At 41.1% G+C, this 24,220-nt stretch overlaps 1 protein-coding gene across 1 annotated transcript in view; it reads left to right on the top strand.

The window, feature by feature from the left end:
* Positions 1–204: 204 nt before the first annotated feature.
* Positions 205–24,220, top strand: part of trrap (transformation/transcription domain associated protein) — a gene marked incomplete in the record, with an annotated part of 102,369 nt that continues 78,353 nt past the window's right edge. The window contains 31 exon segments of the mRNA NM_001164878.1: positions 205–318; positions 1,434–1,483; positions 1,585–1,695; positions 2,198–2,302; positions 2,388–2,471; positions 3,104–3,160; positions 3,289–3,414; positions 3,775–3,852; positions 4,179–4,267; positions 4,549–4,645; positions 4,745–4,883; positions 6,204–6,282; positions 6,479–6,713; positions 6,817–6,927; positions 7,057–7,153; positions 7,239–7,336; positions 7,437–7,631; positions 7,713–7,904; positions 8,954–9,119; positions 9,192–9,448; positions 9,984–10,184; positions 12,822–12,910; positions 14,833–15,032; positions 15,661–15,878; positions 15,973–16,170; positions 19,212–19,472; positions 19,555–19,716; positions 19,842–19,938; positions 20,090–20,211; positions 21,649–21,819; positions 23,754–23,822. Coding sequence (NP_001158350.1) covers positions 219–318; positions 1,434–1,483; positions 1,585–1,695; positions 2,198–2,302; positions 2,388–2,471; positions 3,104–3,160; positions 3,289–3,414; positions 3,775–3,852; positions 4,179–4,267; positions 4,549–4,645; positions 4,745–4,883; positions 6,204–6,282; positions 6,479–6,713; positions 6,817–6,927; positions 7,057–7,153; positions 7,239–7,336; positions 7,437–7,631; positions 7,713–7,904; positions 8,954–9,119; positions 9,192–9,448; positions 9,984–10,184; positions 12,822–12,910; positions 14,833–15,032; positions 15,661–15,878; positions 15,973–16,170; positions 19,212–19,472; positions 19,555–19,716; positions 19,842–19,938; positions 20,090–20,211; positions 21,649–21,819; positions 23,754–23,822 — 4,254 coding nt within the window.

Genomic DNA, 24,220 nt, shown 5'->3' with positions numbered 1-24,220 from the left:
CGTAATCACCACGCGCCCATCACATTGCTTCTTAAAAACATGTTGAATGACTTCTTCAATCGACGCGTGTGTGCTTATAGGAAATAAAATGTATATAGTTTATTTTTTAGTGAATTTGTCCTCTGTGGGTTTTATTTATTCAGTAGCTGATGAATTTGCGCTGACTGCACGGATCTGCGCAGACTCCCGCCTGGTCTGCCCCCCCAGCGGCCACCATCATGGCCTTCGTACCTGCGCCCAGCCCCACGGTGGTGGACCAGACCACTCTGATGAAGAAGTACCTGCAGTTTGTGGCAGCGCTCACAGACACCAACACACGTGAGTCTAAACAAGACCAATGTGTTCATTAATAAACGGTGCATTTGTTTGAGGAAATTTCTGGAATTTAAAATATAGAGTTTTGGTTCATCTAAAACATTACAGGATAGTTTCACTTGATTCAAACTGATTAGATGACTATTTGAAGTTGACTGAGTTTGTAAAAAAAAAAGAATATATAATAACTTTAATAACCCACTCCAATGAACGGCGTGTTTTTAAAATGTTCTTGTTGCGTTTTTCTGTTATGTAAAATTAAAACTGCATTTCTAAGTATTTCTTTATTCAAATTGTACTAAATCTGTAAAAATTCCGTTTAGATGCATGCAAACTACAAATGGTGGACCACTAGATCCCCGCTCCGCCACATTCTGATGCATCCACTTGCAGACAAATAGATCTATGAACGTCTTAGTTTTTCTCGTCAGATCTGGTTTCTGGATCTAAACTGTGCGGCTGGACGGCTCCAATACTGCTCGCCATTTTTTTTTTGCAGCGGTAAAGTTAGGTTTGGGTTGTGAGGGGCTGTAAGCTAGCAGGAGAGAGTGTAAACAAAGGGATGATGGGAAATGAGTGCCGTCTGCCAACAGTCCCGCCCACAACTCAGAGGGTGAATTTCTAATGAAAGTCTATGACTGAGAAAATGAAGAATTTTCAGATTTTGGCTAAAAACAGCATCATTACTGGGAATGCTTTGAAAATAAATCACAAGATGATTAGAGTGGGTCTTTAATATCATTTAATCTGCTATAAAAATGGAAAACAAGCATGAATATCTACTGATTGGAGGTGTTATAGATGAATAAAACGCAAGACTTTTGTAACTATGAGGCTACCGAGTGGAATAAAAATGACATCTGTGTGCTTAGTACGGGTGGCGTGATGAGAGCGATACGCTTTAGTCCAGTAAAAGGTACGAGTGCGTGTGTGAGTGTCTGCTGGTGTGTGTGTGGTTGCTTGTTTCTCGATGTACCTTTTGTTCATTCTGGACGGTGAAAGTAAAACTGATAAGAACTGAAAGCCCCAGCTAAGCACATTTGGGAGTTCAGCGAAACGGGCGCCGGCGTCCTCATCCTGTTGGATTAACGGCCGCTCTCTGTCCTTCAACCCCGCAGCCGACGAAACCAAGCTGAAGATGATGCAGGAGGTCAGCGAGAACTTTGAGGTGCGCTGCGTTCATTTTCCTTTCACTGGACGTGCAAAACGGTTTTATTTCCACTTTACGACTCCATGAATCTATGAGTGACTTGGACTTGTGTGTTTCAGAATGTGACCTCTTCACCTCAGTATTCCACCTTCCTGGAACACATCATCCCTCGCTTTCTGACATTTCTCCAGGATGGCGAGGTGCAGTTTCTTCAAGAGAAACCCACACAGGTATGTAGCTAAGCCAAGGTTCACAAGCCTGAAAGTAAAGTGAAAGTTGTCATTTGGACTTGGCTTAGCCAGCTCTTTGACCAGCTATTTCAACTTTAAAAACCAAGTCCAGATGACAACTTTTAAACCTACTACTGCGATGGAATCAACCTGGATGAATGAGAGTTTTCACAGACATAAAGTCAAAGAAATAGACCTGCAGAGCTGGAAAACAGAACACCAATGGGGGACCTTTCCTTTTTTTTATTATCGAGTTGGACATGATACAAAACACAATCCTGATGCATTACAGAAACAAGTGTTTATAATATTGTAAATCTTAAGTCAACAATGTTATTATAAAGTAAAAATAATGTGGCTAAGATGTTTCTATGAGGCTATTTTTGGCCGTTTTTAAATGGTATATTTAGGGACACAATCTGGACTAAAGTGCTTCGATTAAGAAGAATTTACCTGAATTCTGACTTTTTAGCTTTTCTAAACAATCTCTCCTTCTGTTCAGCAACTGAGAAAGTTGGTCCTGGAAATCATCCATCGCATTCCGACCAACGAGCACCTTCGCCCGCACGCCAAAAACATCTTAACTGTGATGTTTCGCTTCCTGGAGGTTTGGTTCAGTGTTTTTTATTGTTTTAAATTCATTGTTCTTTTCTTTATAAATGTAGGTTTCTTTTGATTATTTTGTGTTCTAGATTGAAAATGAAGAAAATGTGTTAATCTGCCTCCGCATCATCATCGAACTGCACAAACAGTTCCGTCCTCCGATCTCTCAGGAGGCGAGTATCTCTGTGCTCCTACTTTCTATGGTTTCTTATCTTTCAAGTCCCACTCTGATCATCTTCTGATCTATTTTCAAAGTGTTCCCAGTGGTCTTGTATTTACAATTATGTCATTATTTTTAGCCAAAATAAAGAAACCTGTATTGTTTTCTGGGAGATAGTTTCTGCAGAGCGCAGGAGTTCATTAGAACCTCCAAGTCGCCAACTTGCATCTGATTTTTCATTTCACAGTTGTAATAATTAATAATAATAATAGTTGTGATTAAAGAATTTAATAAAAGCAGACATAGCATCAGTAGCTGTCAATCAGGGCTGGGTTTAAAAGAAAAATAATGAATTAGATTGAATTGGCAAATGCTTTATTAATTGAGCTCATTACTTTTAAAGCTATTTATTAATTTTTTTAGGTTAAAAAACTGCTTCTTATTTGGTTTATGGTAAAAAAAATCAAATGATAATAATTAAATGTTTACTTTCCTTCGTTGTTGTTCACTAGTTGTATGAAAATAGTTTTTCTAAATAAAAATTTAACACATAAATTGATATAGAACGGATCCAAGTCCAAAGTCTGGTATGTTTGGTGATGATGCCCAGTTTTTATATAAATGTATGTTTTTTTTGCACCGCAGATTCACCACTTTTTGGACTTTGTGAAGCAGATCTACAAAGACCTGCCTAAAGTTGTTGTGAGTGTGATCACCATCATTTCCCCTGAATCGCACCTCCTCATTTCTTTTACTCATGTCAGCATGTTTTCATTGTTATTGCTTTCCCAAAAGAACGATTCTTTTGTTTTTTGTATACATCTGTTCAGGCCAGGTACTTTGAGAATCCCCAGGTGATCGCAGAAAACACGGTCCCATCTCCAGAGATGGTGGGAATGATCACATCAGTGTTGGTGAAGACCGCGCCCGAGAGGGAAGACAGTGAAACGCGAACTGTGAGATGGTGTTACTTTTATTACTTTGCTGCCTTTCTTTCTTGTTTTTGTTTTTTAAACAATACCGCGTGTCACCACTGGGTGGCAGTGTGGTTCCAATAGCAAGAAGAGGACTGTTCCGTTAGACTTAAAAAAAACACCTTTACATCTGAGAATGGAGATTTGATTCATTTTTTTAGGTTTATAAATGTCTTTATAATGATCAAAGATATACAATTAATTAACACAAATTTCAAAGAAATAAGTGTTTAAAGAAGATTCCTTGTGAAGATGGAAAGACTTTATGTTTATTAGAATCATTTAGGTCCTAAAATGTTATACTCCTTCTGTCTGACCTTTGTTTTTTTTCTCCTTCTTAAGCACACCATCATCCCTCGGGGGTCGTTGTCCCTGAAGGTGTTGGCAGAACTCCCCATCATTGTAGTTCTGATGTATCAAGTGAGTAATCTCCTCTTAATATTTCTCTTGGATCAGATTAAAAATTCTGAGACAGTAGCTGCTTTTACATGGACAAAAGTAATCAGAATAAACCACTAACCAACCAGACAAGGAATAAATTACAATTTTAGTTTATTTTGTTAAAAAATGTCAGGAATTTGTTTATATCCCGATCATTGTATGTATGTTTATAAGAAAATATGAAAGCGATCAACAGATGATGGAAAGGAGTTTTAGACCTCATCCCTGGAATTGGAGACTGTGGACTGGGGTTCGCTGCCTTAGATGAACTGACGCGTTCACTTGTTTTTCTTTATTTTTTTCAGCTCTACAAGCTGAGCATCCATAATGTGGTGTCAGAGTTTGTGCCGCTTATCATGAACACCATCATGCTACAGGTGTCTCCTCAAGCCAGGTGAGATCCATCTGCGGAACCAGTCGGATCATTCTGGAATCTTTACTTCTACTAAATCTTTGGTTAGGAAGTTTTGTCAAACAGGAAGTTGAATCAGCTGTCCAAAAGCAACATGGAGGAAAATCTGATCGTTTTTCTCCTCGACTTTTATGATAGATTTTCATATTTGTATGAAGACAATGATAGAAATTTCATCTCATTTCATTGCTTTTTTTTCCTACTTGGACTAAGACAGTCAAAAAAGTAGAGATACATTTTTTTCTAACTTTTTTCTTTTGCAGGCAACACAAACTTTATAATAAGGAGCTTTACGCAGACTTCATCGCAGCCCAAATCAAAACTCTGTCCTTTCTGGCTTACATCATCCGGATCTACCAGGTCAACACTTCAAGTCATTTTTGAGTATTTTAATGCACCCATACGTGTAACTGATTACCCAGAGTGACTAAACCTCGTTCTTTATCCGCCCCCCCCCAGGACCTGGTGGCGAAATACTCCCAGCAGATGGTGAAGGGGATGCTGCAGCTGCTGTCCAACTGCCCCCCGGAGACCGCTCACCTGCGCAAGGAGCTGCTCATTGCAGCCAAGCACATCTTGACCACCGACCTCCGCAGCCGTACGTTGACGTTGGATTACAGACTGCTTCAGATCTTTAGGAACAATTTTTATTATTTGTTTTTTTGTCCTAAATTTCTTTACATTTCTCGAAATCGTTCTAATTTTTTGCTGCCATAACAAAAAAATTGCGTTTTTGTAGCTGTAGTGATGCGTGAGGAGCACAGGAAGTCACTCTAAACTGGGGTGAATGCACGCCATTGTGCGGAAGTAGCTTCTTAGTCCTGGATTATCGAATGCAGCCAATCATCGTTCAGTATCCCTGTGGCATCATGTCAAAGGAAAATAACCAAAAGTTAAATGCAGTTACTTATCTTTTTCTTTTTTAACATTTTTATTTGTTCAAAAAAATGAGGGGGTCCCAATGGCGTGATCAGAAATCAGGCCCAATCACGTCGTTTCAGACGTTTCATATCGGAATCGTATGTTTCATTCCAATAAGGGGATCTGACAGCAAGTTTCTCTATTGGTTTGTCTTAACGTAAACATTTCAAAAGAAATATGATCATTAATTAATGAATTTTATATACGAGAGCTAACTAAACAGCAGAGAAACAGCTGCCAAGGGAGCGTCTACAAAGTGCAAATTTTAAGGGGAAAAAGATAAAAGAAAGTCTAAAAGGCAACAATAAAAATTTTTTTATTCATATGATCTTGTCATAAAAACTCATCATGTTAACGGCACAATAAACATTTTAGAAGATATTTATTTTTAAAAATTTTAAATGTATGCATGAATCTGATCAAAAACCTAAATAGTTTTGAAGATCCTAAAGCTTCAGAAAACTTTCTCATATGGCTAATTATCATCTATTAAGACTAGTTGGGTAACTTTTTTTCTAGTTCCAGAGGAATCACTGTACAAGTTTAAATAACAGGAAAGAGAAGTATTTGCGTCTGAAAATGAAAATACATGACAAAAAGGTTTAAAAAAAGATGTGTGCATGTACAAGGGAGAGCTGGAAGGAGTGCAAATACAAAAGGAGACATAGAAAATTGCACGTTAGCGATTATGAAAGACGGATTGCACAGTTGATAGTTGCACTAGTTTTACTTGATTGTTGAAACTACCTTGCAATGGTGCTTGTTTAAGTGATAACTGATGAAACGAAAGGTTCCATAAAGCTAGGGAGATATTTTAATGTGTTGCAAAAGCATCAGATCAGAACTCAAAATCGAATGACTCGAAATCAGGTTGGGCTCAGAAAACCTGATCAGGACATCCCTGTTGATAATGAACTATAAAGATGAAATAAAAAGGTGTTATAAAACGGTTTCTGCATCTATTTTGTAGTAAATCCTTTCTTTTGCCGTGTTGCAGAGTTCATTCCTTGCATGGACAAACTTTTCGATGAGGCCATCCTGATCGGATCCGGTTACACTGCCAGGGAAACTCTCAGGTGAGTTCTCGTACAGAACAGCCAGAACTTCTCTGAAGGTTAATCGCTGATTCGCAGGCTTTGTTGCTAGAATAAAGTCTCTTTCATATACGGTACAGGAAACGAGAACTGATGAAATCCCTTTGACCCTAATCCTCATTGTCTCTTTTTACTGCATTCGGTCTAACTTTTCTTTTCTTTTTTTTTTTCCCATTAGGCCCTTGGCCTACAGCACCCTGGCAGACCTGGTGCACCACGTCCGTCAGAACCTGCCCCTGACGGATTTGTCTCTAGCCGTGCAGCTCTTTGCCAAAAACATCGACGACGAGTCGCTTCCCAGTAACATCCAAACCATGTCCTGCAAGCTGCTCCTCAACCTGGTGGACTGCATTCGTTCCAAGTCGGAGCAGGAGAACGGGAATGGGCGGGACATTTTGATGAGGATGCTGGAGGTGAGAAGCTCCACCAAAACCATTTTTTAGCACACCCCGAGGCCGGGATCTGTTTTTTTTTCTTTCTTTTCCCTCTAACCATATTCATTTCTTTTGGAAACAGGTGTTTGTGTTGAAGTTTCACACTATTGCACGCTACCAGCTCGTCTCCATCTTCAAGAAATGCAAACCTCAGTCAGAAATGGGCGCGGTCGACCCGGGAGCTCTGCCTGGGGTCCCAGCCACGCCCACACCCCCAGCCAACCCCGCCATACCACCGCCCGCCCCTCCGACGCCTGTCCCTGCCGCGCCCACCCAACCGGGGACGGCGTTCGACCGACCCGGAGAGAAGGAGGACAAGCAGACGTTCCAGGTGTCGGACTGCCGCAGTTTAGTCAAGACTTTGGTGTGCGGCGTGAAGACGATTACGTGGGGCATCACTTCCTGTAAGGCCCCTGGAGGTGAGAGCGAAACAGCGGAAACATTTACAGATATTTCAAATAACTGTATTTCAATCCAGTATTTACCTGAATCTGTTTTCTACAGAAGCTCAGTTCATTCCTAACAAGCAGCTGCAGCCAAAGGAGACTCAGATCTACATCAAACTGGTGAAATATGCCATGCAGGCCTTGGACATCTACCAGGTTGGAACCTCTTAGGAGCCAAGTTGTTGTTTTTCTAGTTTCTGATACTGAGATCAAAGGAAAGTGAGCTGTGAGGCGTTGTGTTGTCCGTCCTGAACAGGTCCAGGTTGCCAACAACCAGCAAACCTACATCAGGGTGGCGAACTGCCAGACGGTTCGCATGAAGGAGGAGAAGGAGGTTCTGGAGCACTTTGCTGGCGTCTTCACCATGATGAACCCCCTCACTTTCAAGGAAATCTTTCAGACCACCGTGCCGTACATGGTGGAGAGGATCTCTAAAAACTACGCTTTGCAGGTAATCTTAAAAAAAAAAAGTTTATTTTGTTATTGTTTCATGTTTTATGGATTTCATATTTTTTGTTGTTGGACATTTCAGATCGTGGCTAACTCCTTCCTGGCCAATCTGTCGACTTCTGCCCTGTTTGCCACCATCCTGGTGGAGTATCTTCTGGAAAGGCTGCCGGAGATGGGCTCCAACGTGGAGCTGTCCAACCTTTACCTGAAACTTTTTAAGCTGGTCTTTGGCTCCGTTTCGCTGTTTGCAGCTGAGAACGAACAGATGCTGAAGGTAAATCTTTATGTTCATGTTTTCTTACATTCTGTCTAACATTAGACGTACAAATTTGATGTCAGCTGCCCTTTGCACACAGTTACAAGATTTTTGGGGTTATAAAAACTACCAATTTTGTCATTTCAAGGTAAAAGGCTAATATTTGAAGCCGATATTTATCTGCACAAATAAAGGAAAATATTGGCATAGAAATTGGAATATTTCAAACACCAACAATTAACTTTGTTTATTTAGAAAACAAGTACATAAAAAAGTAAATATATAGCTAGAAGTGCAGGAAGGAAATTCACTTTTTTTTTTTTTTTTAGAAAAGTTAAACAGTTCCCTGGAATTTATCATCATAAATAAAGTCAAAATTCAACTTAAAGTGCAAATCTTCTTTCTGTCAAAAAGTGTCATATCTTATGAGGTCAAATAAAAAGCTAAATAAATAAAAATCTTATTAAGTAAAGAAAACATTTTGGGAAAAATGTGTCTGTTAAATCGTCATTCCTGGTGGGCAGCACAATAGCAAAGTTGTCAAAGTTGTTGTTATCGCTGAAGATATGCTGACTTGACACTAATGGGGTGGTGCACAAAGAAAGGTTTTTTGTTTTTTTTTGTGTATGGAGGTTTTATACTTCGTTTGCAGCGCAGGAGGGAGGGGCCACAGTGATACCTGCGCACAGAGCAGCCGAGGCGCTCGTGCTGTTATGTTTCTCAGTATGTGGAGGACATACATCCATTTTTAATGCACGATTAACGGCGCACTACCAAAAGTGCTAGTTGTGTGACATGCAGAGGACTGAATGCGGGGCTTGCCTAACCAATCAGAGAAAAGCCCGGCTGAATCTGAGCCAAAATAAGCAGCTCAATATCGGCCTGTCGGATAAGAGAAAAAAAAGCCAGATGTTGATACAAGTCAAAATAACAGATATCGGTGCAGAGAATCAGTCTGGCTGATTAGAAACAGTCAACCGCTACTTCAAAGTATACGAACGCTTGTCGTGGGCTTTGTGCCTGACGAGAAGATTGAATCTTTACTAACACGATTGTCTTCCTCTTAGCCTCACCTCCACAAGATAGTGAACAGCTCCATGGAGCTGGCCCAATCAGCGAAGGAGCCCTACAACTACTTCCTGCTTCTGCGCGCCCTCTTCCGCTCTATTGGTGGAGGCAGTCACGACCTTCTCTACCAGGAGTTCCTGCCGCTGCTTCCCAACCTCCTGCAAGGTCCGGACTCCTAGACCGTCTGCCCCGAGCTGCAGGCTGGGCGACGTTTCTAACGCGTTGGTTCTGTGTCAGGTCTGAACATGCTGCAGAGCGGCCTTCACAAGCAGCACATGAAGGATCTGTTTGTGGAGTTGTGCCTGACGGTTCCGGTGCGTCTGAGCTCGCTCCTGCCCTACCTGCCCATGCTGATGGACCCGCTGGTGTCCGCTCTCAACGGCTCCCAGACGCTGGTCAGCCAGGGCCTTCGTACGCTGGAGCTGTGCGTGGACAACCTGCAGCCCGACTTCCTGTACGACCACATCCAGCCTGTCCGGGCTGAACTCATGCAGGTCAGACTGAAAGGGACCTTTTCCCCTCCGTCATCAGGAACGCAGTTAAACTGGATTAGTTTTTGGGTGGAAGATGGAGTTTATCTGCCATCTAGTGGAGCAAAGAGGACACAGCACTTTTCTGCACCAGAGAGCCATTAACACCACACATTTAAAGTAGTTAAAATTCTTTTAATGTTGGAGTTTTTAGGGGTTTGAACTCTGGTTTAAATCCAGTTTTATAACCACCCAACTGGAAAGTGTGTTAGATACATTTCTTGCCTGTTTTTTTCTCTACTTAACAGCGTCTCTTATGTGTTCAACTAAAAAAGTTTAAAGGGAAAAGCTCTTGGGTAAACTTTAAAAAGAGCTTCGGAAATGTTGAATTTGACTAAATAAATCTGTAGACTCTGCAGGATTTTCTTACTTTTAGGCTCAGATGGAGTTTGCCTCGTATAGTTCATACCAGCTTTTTCCTTTTTTTTTCTTCTTTTTTTTTTTTACTTACGTGTTTATTGGCGGCGTCCTGCCGACGGCTTTGTGATCACCACTTCAGGCTTTGTGGCGTACGCTCCGCAATCCCGCTGAAAGCATCTCCCACGTGGCTTACCGGGTGCTGGGAAAGTTCGGAGGCAGCAACAGGAAGATGCTGAAGGAATCCCAGAGGCTGCATTATGTGGTGACTGAGGTCCAGGGCCCCAGCATCAAGGCTGAGTTCACAGACTGCAAAGCGTCCATACAGCTTCCAATGGAGAAGGTAAGGAGCTGGTGTGGAGACGGGGGCTCTTTTCTTAATCCGGATTTACAGACCAAACCGCAATTCTAACTATTTCATAAATTATGTTTGAATAGTTGTTATATTTATGTATTTAATCACCATCATTTATAACATTATGCAGACTACAAGATCAACAGATTTAGAAAGAAGTAAATGGAATTCATCACTTTAAGCAACGTCAAACTCAAACGTTTTTTTCTGTCAACTTCCGGGTTAACTTCAGCAGGAAGCAAAAAATAAACATCACTGGTGTTTAACTATGAAGTCTAAAAAATGTTCCCCACAGTTTTTCCGTCCTCCAAGTTTTCTGACTACAGTTCCAGTAGATCGATGAGGAGAAGATAGAAAAAGACGACGCAGCAACACGTCAATAAAAATGGAACAACTAGAAAATATAGATTAATAACCAGACATATAAATAGATGAATTCATACATAATTATATAAATGAAAAATTGAACTGAATAGAAACGTTATCAATCCTGAAGTGAATTCAAAAGTGGCTAGCTGCTTGCAGAAAATAAATATAATAAAAAAAGAATTAAACGATAAAAACAGCCAAAGATCAAAATGTAAATATAATAAATCCATAAAATATTTATAAATTAAAACAATGAGGTTTACTATTGATGCTCTGTCAGGGAGTTGTACTGTCTTAAAGCACCAGGGACAAAATAAGCAAATTTAAATTCCGTAACGTAGAGTGAATTAAAAAGATAAATTCAATTGAGTAAAAAGACGAGTAACTTAAAATTATTTAAATATCTTATTTCAATGATTTATTTTAATATCAAATAAGGAAGTATTAAACACAATCATCATGGGGTTCGAACAGGACCGTATGACTATTATCCAGCGAGTTATGTAAAGACTGAAAATCATTTCTTTGTGTTGAAGAAACCTTTGTAATCCTTAATGTTTCTCCCCACTGAGAACCGTACATGTCTGTGAGTGAGGAGGTGTGTGTGCCCTTCAGGTAATTAAATGCACCTCCTGTTTGTGCTCCTCATCCCCAGTCAGTAATCATCAATCTAGTGTGGGCCGCCATGACGGCATTATTTGCTCTCACTAATGGCTGCTCCCTCTTCCTGGAGAGCCTGTGTGGGTCCTATCATTGTGGGCATTGGCATTTCCTCACACACACCCCCCCCCACACACACACATACACACACACAGGCTGTTTCATAAAGCCTATAATGCTTTAAACTGGTGGACAAAAGTTTGGCTTTCCAGCTTCCTCATTGTTTTTTTTTTTTTTTTTTTTTTTACTTTTATAAAAAAAAAAATTCATTATTAAGTTTGTGTTTTCAAAAAACAACAATTTTATCCATACTCATTTATCACAATCATTGATTGTAAATGTGAAAATGAGACATTGTAAATTAATTGGAGAAAAAAAAGACACATTGAAAACCTTTTTAAACTTAGCTTTTTAAACTTAGACATGTTGAAAATTTGAACAATTGAAGTTATAATTTTTGAGAGAAAAAAGTAACTAGAAAGAAATATTAAAAATTTGAACAGTCAAATTTGTAAATTAAAAATTAGACTTGAAAGAAATATAAAAAATGAAAAATGAATTGCCAGCGGCGGCTGGTAACCTTGTGGAAAATAAAAATTGGGCCATTTTAAAATCGGCATTAACCGCGACACCGCGCCCCCTGGTGGTTCATCACCGCGGTGATAAAAAATCCGACACCGTCACAGCTCTACGCGAGCGTGAAATGTGTCTGGACAGCCACTGAGCGTGGTTTAAATAAACTCATCCGTGGCTGTAGAATGTAACTCTTTCTTAAAACCTCCCCAGCCGCCGTGCAGCCAGTAAAAAAAAAACTGCGACTCTCGACTCCCAAGTTTTCTAAAAAACTTTTGGTGGCGGTGTCATGGCTTTGAGAGATCTGTGACCGTAGTCTTATGTTGAACCAGATTTGGACTCATGTGAGTCCAGGTTTTTAGAAATAAAACAAAAATCATCGGTGGAGGAGACACGGCACAGAGAAGATTGAGTGACAAGGTCAACAGCCAATCAGGATGCAGAACACTATCCATTGGGAAAACTAAAAAAATAATAATAAAAAAAATTCTGTAAAAACTGAAGCTTGTTATTGGAGGGGGGACCACTGTACAACACAATATTTAGCTATTTTTAAAGTGTTTGTCATATTGCTGACATCAATGTTTCCAATACACTGAAGTGTCGACAATTTAATTATGCAGCATCTTAATCTCCTCCCATTTGCTGGATTTTTTCCCTTTTTCATCCTCCCTCTGAGTGGCATTAATTGGTTCATTCTCTCCCTCTTGAAGCGCTCGGCCGCTGTGGCTTGACAGCCCATAATGTAGAAATGTTGATGACCTTTGATCTTCCAGATGGCGCACTCCGCTGCTTCTGCTTGCATTGCCTCCGCAACCCCAGAACGTATTTAAGAGATGTCCTCTCTCATAGTGGTTTAGCATTTTGTGTCACTCAGACGGAAGTTATGAAGACAAAGTAAACCGTTCCTGCTTCCTGTCCCCCCCCCCCCCCCCCCCCCCCCCCCGTCTCTTCTTAAAGGCAATAGAGACGGCTCTCGACTGCTTGAAGAGTGCCAACACAGAGCCGTACTACAGACGACAAGCCTGGGAGGTCATTAAGTGCTTCTTGGTTGCCATGACGAGCCTGGATGACAACAAACACGCTCTCTACCAGCTCCTGTCTCATCCCAAGTGAGCAAAAAAACTTTGCCGTTGTTCCTCTTTGTTTTCTGTCCCTTTAATACATTCCCTTTCGAGAGCGCTAATTATGCATTGGGAGGCCACCCGCCCTCTGTCAGGCTTCGCTGCGAGCCACCATCGCATACATGAGGAGACAAACGGGACAGGGGGGCGGGCGGTCTGCTGGGTTAGTCGCATTACCATCATTGATCTCCGGGCAGAGGCTAATTGACTTTCTTCTCTCTGTTGATGCTACACTGTGCCCCTTACGCTCTCATGTCATTACGCATAAACACACATTTCAACTCATACAGAAAAGTCTCTGTGTGCACGGGAATAATGAGGTGTGTCACTTCAAATCAGGGGGGTGTCTCTCTTTTAGCCCTTAAGATGTCTAACTCTGTCCCGCAGTAGTCCTGGACGGCACGGACCACATTGTTTTTGGAATTCTTCTGTTTTTTTGCGCCTTTCAGCAAACAATTTAGCCCCCGCCACAGACTTAAACACACCAGAATGCGCACGCGCTTAGTATCCGATTAAAAATGAATTTCTGACATAGGAAATGACCTCTCCCAAGAAATGATGACATCACAGCAGGAGAAACCATCAGAAAAATGAATGGGACCAAAATCTCCCCCAAAAATGTCAAAATCCACAAATAAAACCAAAGCGTGTATGGGGATATTCAATGGAAGTCCGAAAATTATTATGGGATGGCCTTAGCACTGATAGCGTCGTGGCCATTTTGTGGCAAAGCAAACTTTGGTGATTTTATTTATTTATTTATTTATTCCCCCCCCCCCCCCAATGTGGCAAAACAAAACTTGAAAATTTGTTGACCTTTGACCCGGGCAATGAGGCCACATCTTGAATATATACATTAAAAAAAACTACAAATTACCTTTAGGCCCAGCTACAAATTCGACTCCTCCTAGCGGTTTTGATCAATTGCGCCCTATCTCCCTGAGCGCCACTTTGGGAGGAAACTTGGGATTGAAGTATGAAGTTTTTGAATGGCGTTAACGTGGCGAGCTCGCAAAAAGGAGCATTGTTGTTTGCCCATTTTTTTGCTTTCGTTATTGTGAAATTTTGATACACAAATCCTTGGCTCAAGCTGAACGGACCAAAATGACAAATGATATGAACATATTAGGAATGAGGGCATGGTTGACCAAAAACCTCAGTTGCCAAGGAAATATCAAATTTTACTTCAGTTGATTCTTCTAAAAGTGACATAAATCTGTTCGTCAACCCCAGACGACTAAAAATTGAAATGGTTGCTATGGAGATAAAACCACCAGGAAAGCCGCCATTTTGAAAAATGGGTTTTATTCCACTCTGACCAGGGTATGGGCAGGCACAGGTGGCCCCCGCAGGCCAGACAATTTTGCCAGCTCTTCATCTTCTAAGATGTTGTTTTTACTTCACTGCTTCTTTTTCATGGCCCTAATTTACTTTGCTTCTGATGAGTGAAAAGGAAGAAACGGCGATTAGTCTGCTAAAGGGCAGCAGTGGGCATCTCTCCGAATGAGCAAAGGGGAAATTGATCCGATATCCTGCCGACGGTGCCACCCACCGCTGTCTCAGCCTGCCACGCCCCCTCCGCAGCCCACATCCACCTCCCTTTTCGCAGGAGTGCTTTTAAAACGACACTAATAAAATGAAGCGGTCCATCACGCCTGGCTGTGGCCTGTGGCGTTATAAAACACAAGCTCAAGCATGGGGAAAACAGCTGCTCCATCACTCCACGGCCCGGTTGCCTTCAGCTGCTGTAAATAACAAATATCCTGGCGGTAGGGGGGGAAGAAGTCGCAGGAACAGTTGGGCAAAGGGAGCTAAGTGGAAATGTTGGAGCAAATTGAATCAGAAGTCGTCTGTCTGTCACCTGTCTGTCAACTGCTAGCTCCTTTGCCGACTGGTTTTCTGTCCCGTAGCTTTACAGAGAAGTGGATTCCCAGCGTGATCATCTCTCACCGCTATAAAGCCCAAGACACACCGGCCCGCCGAACTTTTGAACAAGCCCTGACCGGGGCCTTCATGTCCGCCGTGATCAAAGACCTGAGGCCCAGCGCCCTGCCTTTCGTCGCCAGTCTGATCCGGCACTACACCATGGTCGCCGTGGCTCAACAGTGCGGTGAGGAACTGTTCCAGCAGTCGAGATGTATGCAAACAGATCCACATCCCCCCATCAGGTTTTTTTGTCCCGATCAGATTACGAGTCATTTGCTTTTTGATATTTTTTTAACGTAAAAAAAAGAACAAATTTAATAAAACAGATCCAGGTTTTTGTTATTTTAGTACCCTTCTTTGATTATTTAATATTTAAACAGAGCGTTTCTGTGCAGTAGCTTGACCAATCAATCACTCAATCAAATATAGAACAACTATCAACTAGAAAAAATTGAGACGGTTTGGTGACTTTAGCTTCAGAATCTTCAGAAATATTGAATATTCTGATCATAGTGATTTGCATCTTCATGAACAATTCCTAATGATTAAAAATTACTTTCTAAATTATAATTTTTATCTTTACAGAGTTTGCATTTTGTAGACGGGCCCCTTGGCCCTTGTGCTATCTTCTGGGGTCCAAATGACCCCACTCCCAATGTTAACGTGCCTCGGAGGCACAAGATAACACAAGGGCCTCCTGCTTATACTAATGCCGCATTCTGCTGGGGTGATCCATGATTTTGGATCGGGACATCATGGTCGAAAACATGCCGACCCTCTCCATAATCTCGCGGTTTCCTCTCCCTCTGCAGGCCCCTTCCTGCTCCCATGTTACCAGCTCGGCAGCCAGCCCAGCACAGCCATGTTCCACAGTGAGGAGAACGGCTCAAAGGGCATGGACCCGCTGGTCCTCATCGATGCCATAGCCATCTGCATGGCCTACGAGGAGAAGGAGCTGTGCAAGATTGGAGAAGTGGCTTTGGCTGTCATCTTCGATGTGGCCAGCATCATCCTTGGCTCCAAAGAGAGGGTAAACCATCAGTTTACCATCAGAAGTAGAGAACGATGTTGGTTTTCCTTCATCTGTTCCTTCGTGGTCACACTAATCGATGTGGTTCCTCCAGGCTTGCCAGCTGCCCTTGTTCTCTTACATCGTTGAGCGTCTGTGCGCCTGCTGCTACGAGCAGGCCTGGTACGCCAAGCTCGGTGGCGTGGTGTCCATCAAGTTCCTGATGGAGAGACTGCCTCTCATCTGGGTTCTTCAGAACCAGCTGACGTTCCTGAAAGCCCTGCTCTTTGTCATGATGGACCTCACAGGAGAAGTGAGACTTCTTTCTCTTTTTGTTTTTCCTTTTGCTTTTCGGGTTTTGTGTTTATTGGTGCTATAAAGTATTCAATAAATTATCTAGCAATTATTTATAGCAGTGTTTTTCAACCAGTGTACCGTGGGAAATGACCCATTTACTGATCTAAAAACATTTCCCATCTCCAGGATATCAGCTCTGTGTTCATCCAAACAGGCCCTGATAAAACACTGAGTAGTTAGGAATATGAACGATCATAAAATGCTGTTTTCTTTGTGTTTATTTGATTTTATTAAAGACACTTCAATAAGAATGGTGGTACCGCGATTTAGCCGCAGCTTTAGCTCTGTTTTGGGAAAAGTCCCGCCCCTTTAACTGTCTCCACCAATCATTCTTGGAGGCTTATTCACACGTCATCAGTCTGACCAATCAGAAGTGGTTAAAGTCTTCTTCCTTGTTCCGATTCTGCTCGTAAAGTCTGTCAGTTCCAACAAAAATACCAGCTAAATCTCGTCTTTATCGGTGTAGCTTTCCACAGAATCCGGTGTCAGACCGTGGAACAAGTGAACAAAACAATGAAGCTCAGAGAAGTGAATCTGTCTGCAATCTGCGGCAATTATGCACTACATCTCCCATGATGCATACGGTTAAAGTGACAGCGTCTCTGCGTAAAATGAGTCTTCCCTGTTAAACTCCTTGAAACCACAACGAGCACACATCAAACAGTTTTTAAATCTTCTTGATGAAATCAGAGGTAAACAGTTTAGTTCTCCAAACATCCCAGAGTTTGGTCCAAGTCATCTTTCTAAATGAAACACTTTTCTAATTAGGGTTGTGCCGATGGACGATATCATCGTCCATCGTGATGGGTGACTGACATCCCGATGGAGAGCCCACCATCGTGATGCCACGCCCCCGCCACGTTTCGCGTCGACACCATAAGCCGCGGTTACATGTACAAAATATCTTGATGGGATCAATGGTCGGATTAGAATCCAACCGTGTACATGGGCCCAGAAAAATGTTTTGAGAATATAAAAACGTTCACTAAGGTCACACTTTCCGTCGGAATAAATCATTCGCACATGCGCAGTAGGGTTTGAAAAACGGAAGGATATAAACTCCGCCGAGCGGCTTTTTTTCTTCAAACTTTATTGTATGTAACAATTCAATACAAAACATTGTTAAACAGCGCCGAGCGGCTATATACATTGACATGTCAGCTCGGTAAAATACGAGATGATCTTCTAAACGTGCTTTTAATAATGTTACGGTTATTATGAAACACCTGTTCGCTCATCATTTGAATTTTAATCCGTGTGGTCAGTGCTTTTTCTGAACGAAGCCAGGATTAGCAGTATGCTAACACGGGCTAACAACATTAGCTTTGGGTGGCGCTGCATGCTGTGAATAACATCAGCCTTTATTTAGTCGGGACACGACTGGAAACACAAATCCGCGTGATTGTTTGAATGTTTTCTAAGGACTGAGCGACATTTCTGCTTTGAAGCTCAAACCGCTGTGTGTCTGCTGACGATCCGAGCTGTGCTCAGACACACACTTTTAGACCCGGTTCTGAGTTCGGTAGGTAGTACCCCTAGAGCTGCGGGACGGATCGCAGTCTTAAATCTCCCACACATATCGCTCATGTACCCCCCCCCCCCCCCCCCCCCTTCCCATCAAACACAAAGCTGTAAGTCCGCACTCCTCCGGAAGTGCGGGAGCGGACTACTTCTCTTCTATTTTGTTTGTTACTTTTTTTGTTAAAGTCACTTCCCTCAGTTTATACTGGATCATCGCAGATTGGGAAATAAAATGAAAAAAGCAAAAAAACGAATAGCAGTTGTATAAGAACAAAAAATGTAAAAATACCCCCCCAACCCCCCCCCCCCCCCCCCCCCCCCCCGACGATGTCATCGTCCATCCCGATGGTTGACAGCAAACATCGTCAACGGCCAATTTAAGGGACATCGCCCAACCCTATTTCTAATAACGTCTGGGTTATTTTATATGTTAAACTTAAGAAGAAGTAATAACAACATTTAAGAAACAGGATGAAGGTGAAGTGGCCAACAGACACAAGTAAACTAAATTCAAACAATTTAATCATGTAAAAAGAAATAAAACATTTTTGTTAAAGTTTTCAAAGATTTCATCTTTGATTAAGACAAAAGAAAAACTAATAAAACTTCAACATGTTCACTTTTTGTGTAGCTACAAAAAACATAAATATGTTAGTTTTTTGTGTAAAATGTATTAAACATATTGTGATCATATAATTGTTCCAAAAATTACAGTTGGCTTTGCAGTAACATTGAAATAAATAAAAAAATAATAAATAAATCATTATTTAGAAAGAATATATTTGATTTTTTGTCAGGTTACATAAAATTTCATGTTAATAAACTGAAGGGAAAAACAACTACCATGGTAAAATTTCAAACAATCTAGTTAAAAATTATTACAGAAAACTAACTTAACTTTTATTACATCTTTTAGAAAAAACAGCTGCAACTTCCAGCTTTTTCTGCCCCAATTATCACAAGAATGCACATGAGATTATAGAGGGACTGTACATCAATACAGATTATGAGTTTTCTTTTTTGAATTTTTGGATGCGGTGTCAATTGTCAAGGAAAAAGTGTGCCTTGGCTCAAAAAAGGTTGAAAAACACTGATTTATAGCATTCAACCCAATGTTTTTATCATAGTACCTTCTGCCATTTTTTGGCGCTTAATTCCTTTTACAATTTTCAACCAGTTCTTTCATCTTTTTAAGATATTCCAGGATTTTTTGGATTTTTGCCTCCATTGAAAGTCATGGGGAATCCCTGGTGCAGAAGCTCGCTGGCATTTTTCACAAAAATATCTTTTTTGTTATTGTGCTGCTTTCACTTTATTTATGGTCAACATTGATCATTTCTTTATTTAAAATTTTTTTTGGGTGCAAATTATTACCCTTTAAGTTCAATTCTATTCAGCAATATAGCATTCAACCTTGCATTTTCTTCTGGAAGTGCAGCTCCTTCCAGTTTTTTTATTGATTTTTTCCCCCCGCAGGTATCAAACGGGGCAGTGGCCATGGCCAAAACCACCCTGGAGCAGTTGCTGGTGCGCTGTGCCACTCCTCTGAAGGATGAGGAGAAGACCGAGGAGCTGCTGGCTGCTCAGGAGAAGTCCTTCCACATGGTAACCCACGACCTGGTCCGGGAAGTCACTTCCCCCAACTCCACCGTCAGGAAGCAGGCCATGCACTCCCTGCAGGTGCTGGCCCAAGTTACCGGAAAGACTGTGACGGTGATTATGGAACCACACAAAGAGGTAACGCATGTTCCTTTAAGCTTCTCGGGATTTCAAGTGTCATTTTTGAGGGCCCTCTATTAACGAGATTTATTCCCTTCAGGTTTTGCAAGATATGGTTCCTCCCAAGAAACATCTGCTGCGACACCAGCCTGCTAATGCCCAGATCGGCCTAATGGAGGGCAACACGTTCTGCACCACCCTGCAGCCCCGCCTCTTCACCATGGACCTAAATGTCATGGAGCACAAGGTCTTTTACACAGAGGTGCGGAACTTCCACTCTTCATCTTTGAACGCCACGGTTTCACACAGAAGAGGGCTCCACCTGTCCTCAACTGATCAGTCGCTCCTTTCAGTTTGGTGAACTTGTCCTTCACTTTCTCCGTTTAGCTGCTGAACCTTTGTGAGGCAGAGGATGCAGCTCTGATGAAGCTTCCATGCTACAAGAGTCTTCCTTCCTTGGTTCCTCTCCGTATTGCCGCCCTCAGTACGTATCAATCCCCTCTCTGCATTTTCTTCTCCTGTTTTTGACAGCAACTTTTTCTTTCAAACCTTTTCATTCTGAGCGATAGAAGATTGGCAATGCTGTCTTTATTTCTGTTTTAGTAATTCTAAATTCTGCTAAAAATCCTCATTAGATGCCCTGGCAGCCTGCAACTATTTGCCCCAGTCCAGGGAGAAGATCATTGCTGCTCTGTTCAAAGCCCTAAACTCCACCAACAATGAGCTGCAGGAAGCAGGAGAAGCGTGCATGAGGAAGGTCTGTTCACTTCTTTTTTTTATGTAGTTATTTTCCTAAAAGACCCACCCCGACGGAAAAGGTGTTTTTAACATTGTAGGCATTTTTCTAATGGGGGCGGACACATGTAAAGAAACTTAAGCTCATAATTACAATTCATAGTATTTCTTCATTCTAACCGTTGTAAATCAGGAGGAGTCGTTTGAAAAAGATCGTATTTGTGACGTAGAATATGTGCTTAGCGGGCCACAAACTCCCCGATGCGTCCACTTTCAGACAAATAGATCCATGTAGGTCTTAGTTTTCCTCGTTCAGCTCCAATATTGCTCGCCATTTTTGTTGAACCCGTAATGTTAAGTTGTGAGCAGGCCAGCACCATAAATTGCAAACTTGTTGTCATCGCGAAAAAAGCCTGTGTGATACGAGTATCGCAATATCGCGATAAATATTTACCGTAAATGTTTTCGATCTCAGCTTGAAGTACTTGAAGAATAAGATGGAGGCATTTATGCATTTGACCCTGGAGTTTAATTGAAGTTACGTTGACTTTATTCTAACAAAACTGTTGCAGTGCAATGGAAAGTACGTACTATGTATCACAATTCATATCGTCTCTGCAGTATTGATCACTAATAAGGGATGGGGGTGGGGGGGTGCTTCATTCAAAAAGTCCTGCCAACCACTCTGAGGTGAATTTTTACTGACCGTCTGCTGCTCTGCAAAAACTGTCCTAGAAACCCCCACAGTTTTTTTTTTAAATTTGGGCTCAAAAGGGCATCATCATAACTAAAAGACCACTGGGAACGCTTTCGAGGATTCCAGTAATTCATGCTGCTACTTTTTTTTTTTAGTATTTCTGCCCTCGTTTTTGTTGGATTGTATTTAAAGCGTTTGTACCTTTTGCTGTCCTTAGTTTTCTCTGCTGATCTCTCCTCTCACTTTACCTAATCTGAGCCTTTCAGCTTTATCACACTTCTGCTGAACCAGCTCTTCCTCTATTCATCAAAATATCCACGCTATATTAGCCTCCATCCACCTTCTCTGAGCTCTTTTTTCTGTCATCGTCTTCAATACCTCATGTTATTTTTTTCCTCCTCCTTATTTTTCTTCATATTTTCTCTTTTTGCCCAATCTTTCATCTCTGCCCTACCTGCGCTAATGAGCGTTGCCATGGTTAGATCGATACAGGATGGAGTGTTTGTTCTCAGCGCTGAGAGGAAAATGAATGTGGCTGCCATGCATCATTCCCCTCCGTCTGTGTGAGCGCGTGCGTCATCAGTGTGGCATCCGTGCTTGTTTACAGCTCACAATGTCCTCGTTTGAGTGGCCTCTGCTCCTAAATAAAGACCCCGCGAGTAGGAATGACTTCATCAGCTGGTTATCATATCAGGGGGTGCTAAAGAAGAGCTTAGAATTCTGAATGTATGTCAACTAATGCACTCTCATTGTCCTGCTTAGTTCCTAGAGGGCGCCACCATTGAGGTGGACCAGATCCACACTCACATGCGGCCGTTGTTGATGATGCTCGGAGACTATCGGAGTCTGACGCTCAACGTTGTGAACCGCCTGACCTCTGTCACCCGGCTCTTCCCCAACTCCTTCAACGACAAGTTCTGTGATCAGATGATGGTGAGAAACGTTTGCATACACAACAATATCAATTCAGTAAAAATAAATAAAGTAAAAAAGTGATAAAAAAGAGAAACAGATAAACGTATGTATATATAAATTGTGTCACAATATAGATATAATAGAAATAATTTAAAAACCGCTAAAGTGCAAACATTTCAAAACACACTTATGGAGAAAAAAATCGTTCTGCCACACTTGATGGTCAGTAAAACTTGATGGTCAGTAAAACTTGATGGTCAGTAAAACTTGATGGACAGTAAAAGCACATCTCGGATCCAATGTGATCATCTTTTGATCTATTTTCAAAGCCTTCTCAGTGATCTTTTAAGGATGATGATGCCGTTTTTAGTTTGTGTTGTTTTCCGGACATAGTTTCTGCAGAGCGGCTTGTAGGCAGGACCTTTGGCATGGAGTAACCCCGTCCCCCCTTCCCCTCCCTGTTGCTGAGAGCTAAGAGCTGGCAGCTTTTGGCCCACCCAGCACATTTTCACAATGCTGAATCACAATGATTTGAATGAATGAATACTTAAAAATGTAATGTAATTCTTTATATTGGTCCTCCACCATGAGAAAAATGTTACAAAAACATGTTAAAACACCATTTTAATCAGACTGGATCTTAAATAAAGAGTTTATTCCAACAAAAACAGTTTAATAGTGAAGCTCTGCTGCTTCTGTCTCAACATTTTAACATTCAGTTCAGTGTTGTTAAAAGATCATTTTGTTGTGTGTTTTTGTTTTACTCATAAATTTACATTTTATCACATAAATGAGCATTTTTTTATTAATGACTAACCTTTCAGTCTTTTTCTGATTAAAAATAAAAGTCTCAAAATGAAATTATTCAGCTTAAGGGGAAATATTTTTCATGTGTTATCTGTTGTCGTTTGCCAGAGGCTTTTATCCAAAGTAGCTTCGGCATCCTGCCTTTTAAATAAAAACTGGTTATCCCTGAAGGAAAATACCAAAAACAAATAATGTATCTGTGATGCTAATATCAACCATTTCCTTATAAATATACCTCTTATTATCGTATCCTCAGTTTCTATAAAAATGTAATTTTTGATTTAAGATTTTTTTCTACATTCATAAATTCCCTAAAAACCTTTTGCCTATTTTTGCTCCATTCTCTGTTATTCATCTGCTTTCTACCTATTAGTTTGCCTTTTTTTTAACCAATTAATAATTGTTTTGTATTTTTCAATTACAGAATCCAGAGTTTCATTAAAAGTTTTTTGAAGCTTTTTTTTCTACATTGACACATTTTCTAAGAAAAGCTTTGCTTATCTTTGCTTTTCAGCTCTTGTTTACATCTGCATTCAACCTTTTCTTTCTGTTAAACAAAATCCAAATCCACTACTTTGGTTAACGTTTACTTTATTCATTGCACCGTCATCAACACAACGTCACTTCCCCTGCCTCTTGCCCTTTCACAATAAGAGCACACATGTGGAATTACCGTAAAACAAGTAAAGAAGTATTTATTTAACAGTTTCTGTATTTATAGCTTAACAATTTCACCTTCGTTTACCTGTTTTTAATTCCTTTTTAACATTTCCAAACTTCATTCCACCTGTTCAATCTTTGTTGGAGAAGATATTGAACACAAAAACCAGTTCAACTCTACGTGACAGAATTTTGGTGGTGTTGAGTATTTCCCAACTTTTCTGACTGTTTAAAGTCCCAGAACTTAAAATGAAACCTTGTTTCTATTTTTATCATTTATTTTTGGGTGATTTCTTGCTTTTGGAAAATGTTTTCTTATGTAAAGCACTTTGGATAACATGTGTTGGAAAAGTGTTAGTTTGATTTGATACGTTTTTTTTTTTTTTAAAGAATCTCTCAGGGAGTGTTCTTTTCGTTCTGTGTAGAAATATTCTCAACTCGCTTTGACATTTTCATTGTTGCCGTTCTGCCTTTTTGTTCCACAGCAACACCTGCGGAAATGGATGGAGGTGGTTGTGATAACGCATAAAGGAGGCCAGCGCAGCGATGGCAGTGTAAGTAAACCCATTTTATTCAGTTGCAACCTTTTACTGCTGTGGGGGAAAGAAAAAAGATTGCAAATCTTTAACTTTGATCGTTCACCTCTGCCCAGCAGAAGAACCATCATCTGGAGTCCAACCATAACTGCCAGATGCTAGATTTATTATTATTATTTTTTTCTGCAGCTGATTTGTTGTTCAAACACCAATTTACATTCGCCGCAGAGTGATGGAAAGTTTTCCTCGTGAGGAGCCGTAGTTGTAGTCCAGGCCCACACTGTGTGGCCTCCTCCCAGATGAGTTGTGAGTGTCCATATTTCAATCAATGATTAATTAGGCGCCAGGCAGGCGGCGGTGGGCCCAGCACTGCGCCTCCTCATTATCTCCTCGACAGATAACCTTGTAGCAGCAGA

Source organism: Oryzias latipes, chromosome 19, assembly GCF_002234675.1.
Source record: "Oryzias latipes chromosome 19, ASM223467v1".
Taxonomy (NCBI): domain Eukaryota; kingdom Metazoa; phylum Chordata; class Actinopteri; order Beloniformes; family Adrianichthyidae; genus Oryzias; species Oryzias latipes.
This window is presented reverse-complemented; position numbering and strand designations above follow the sequence as displayed.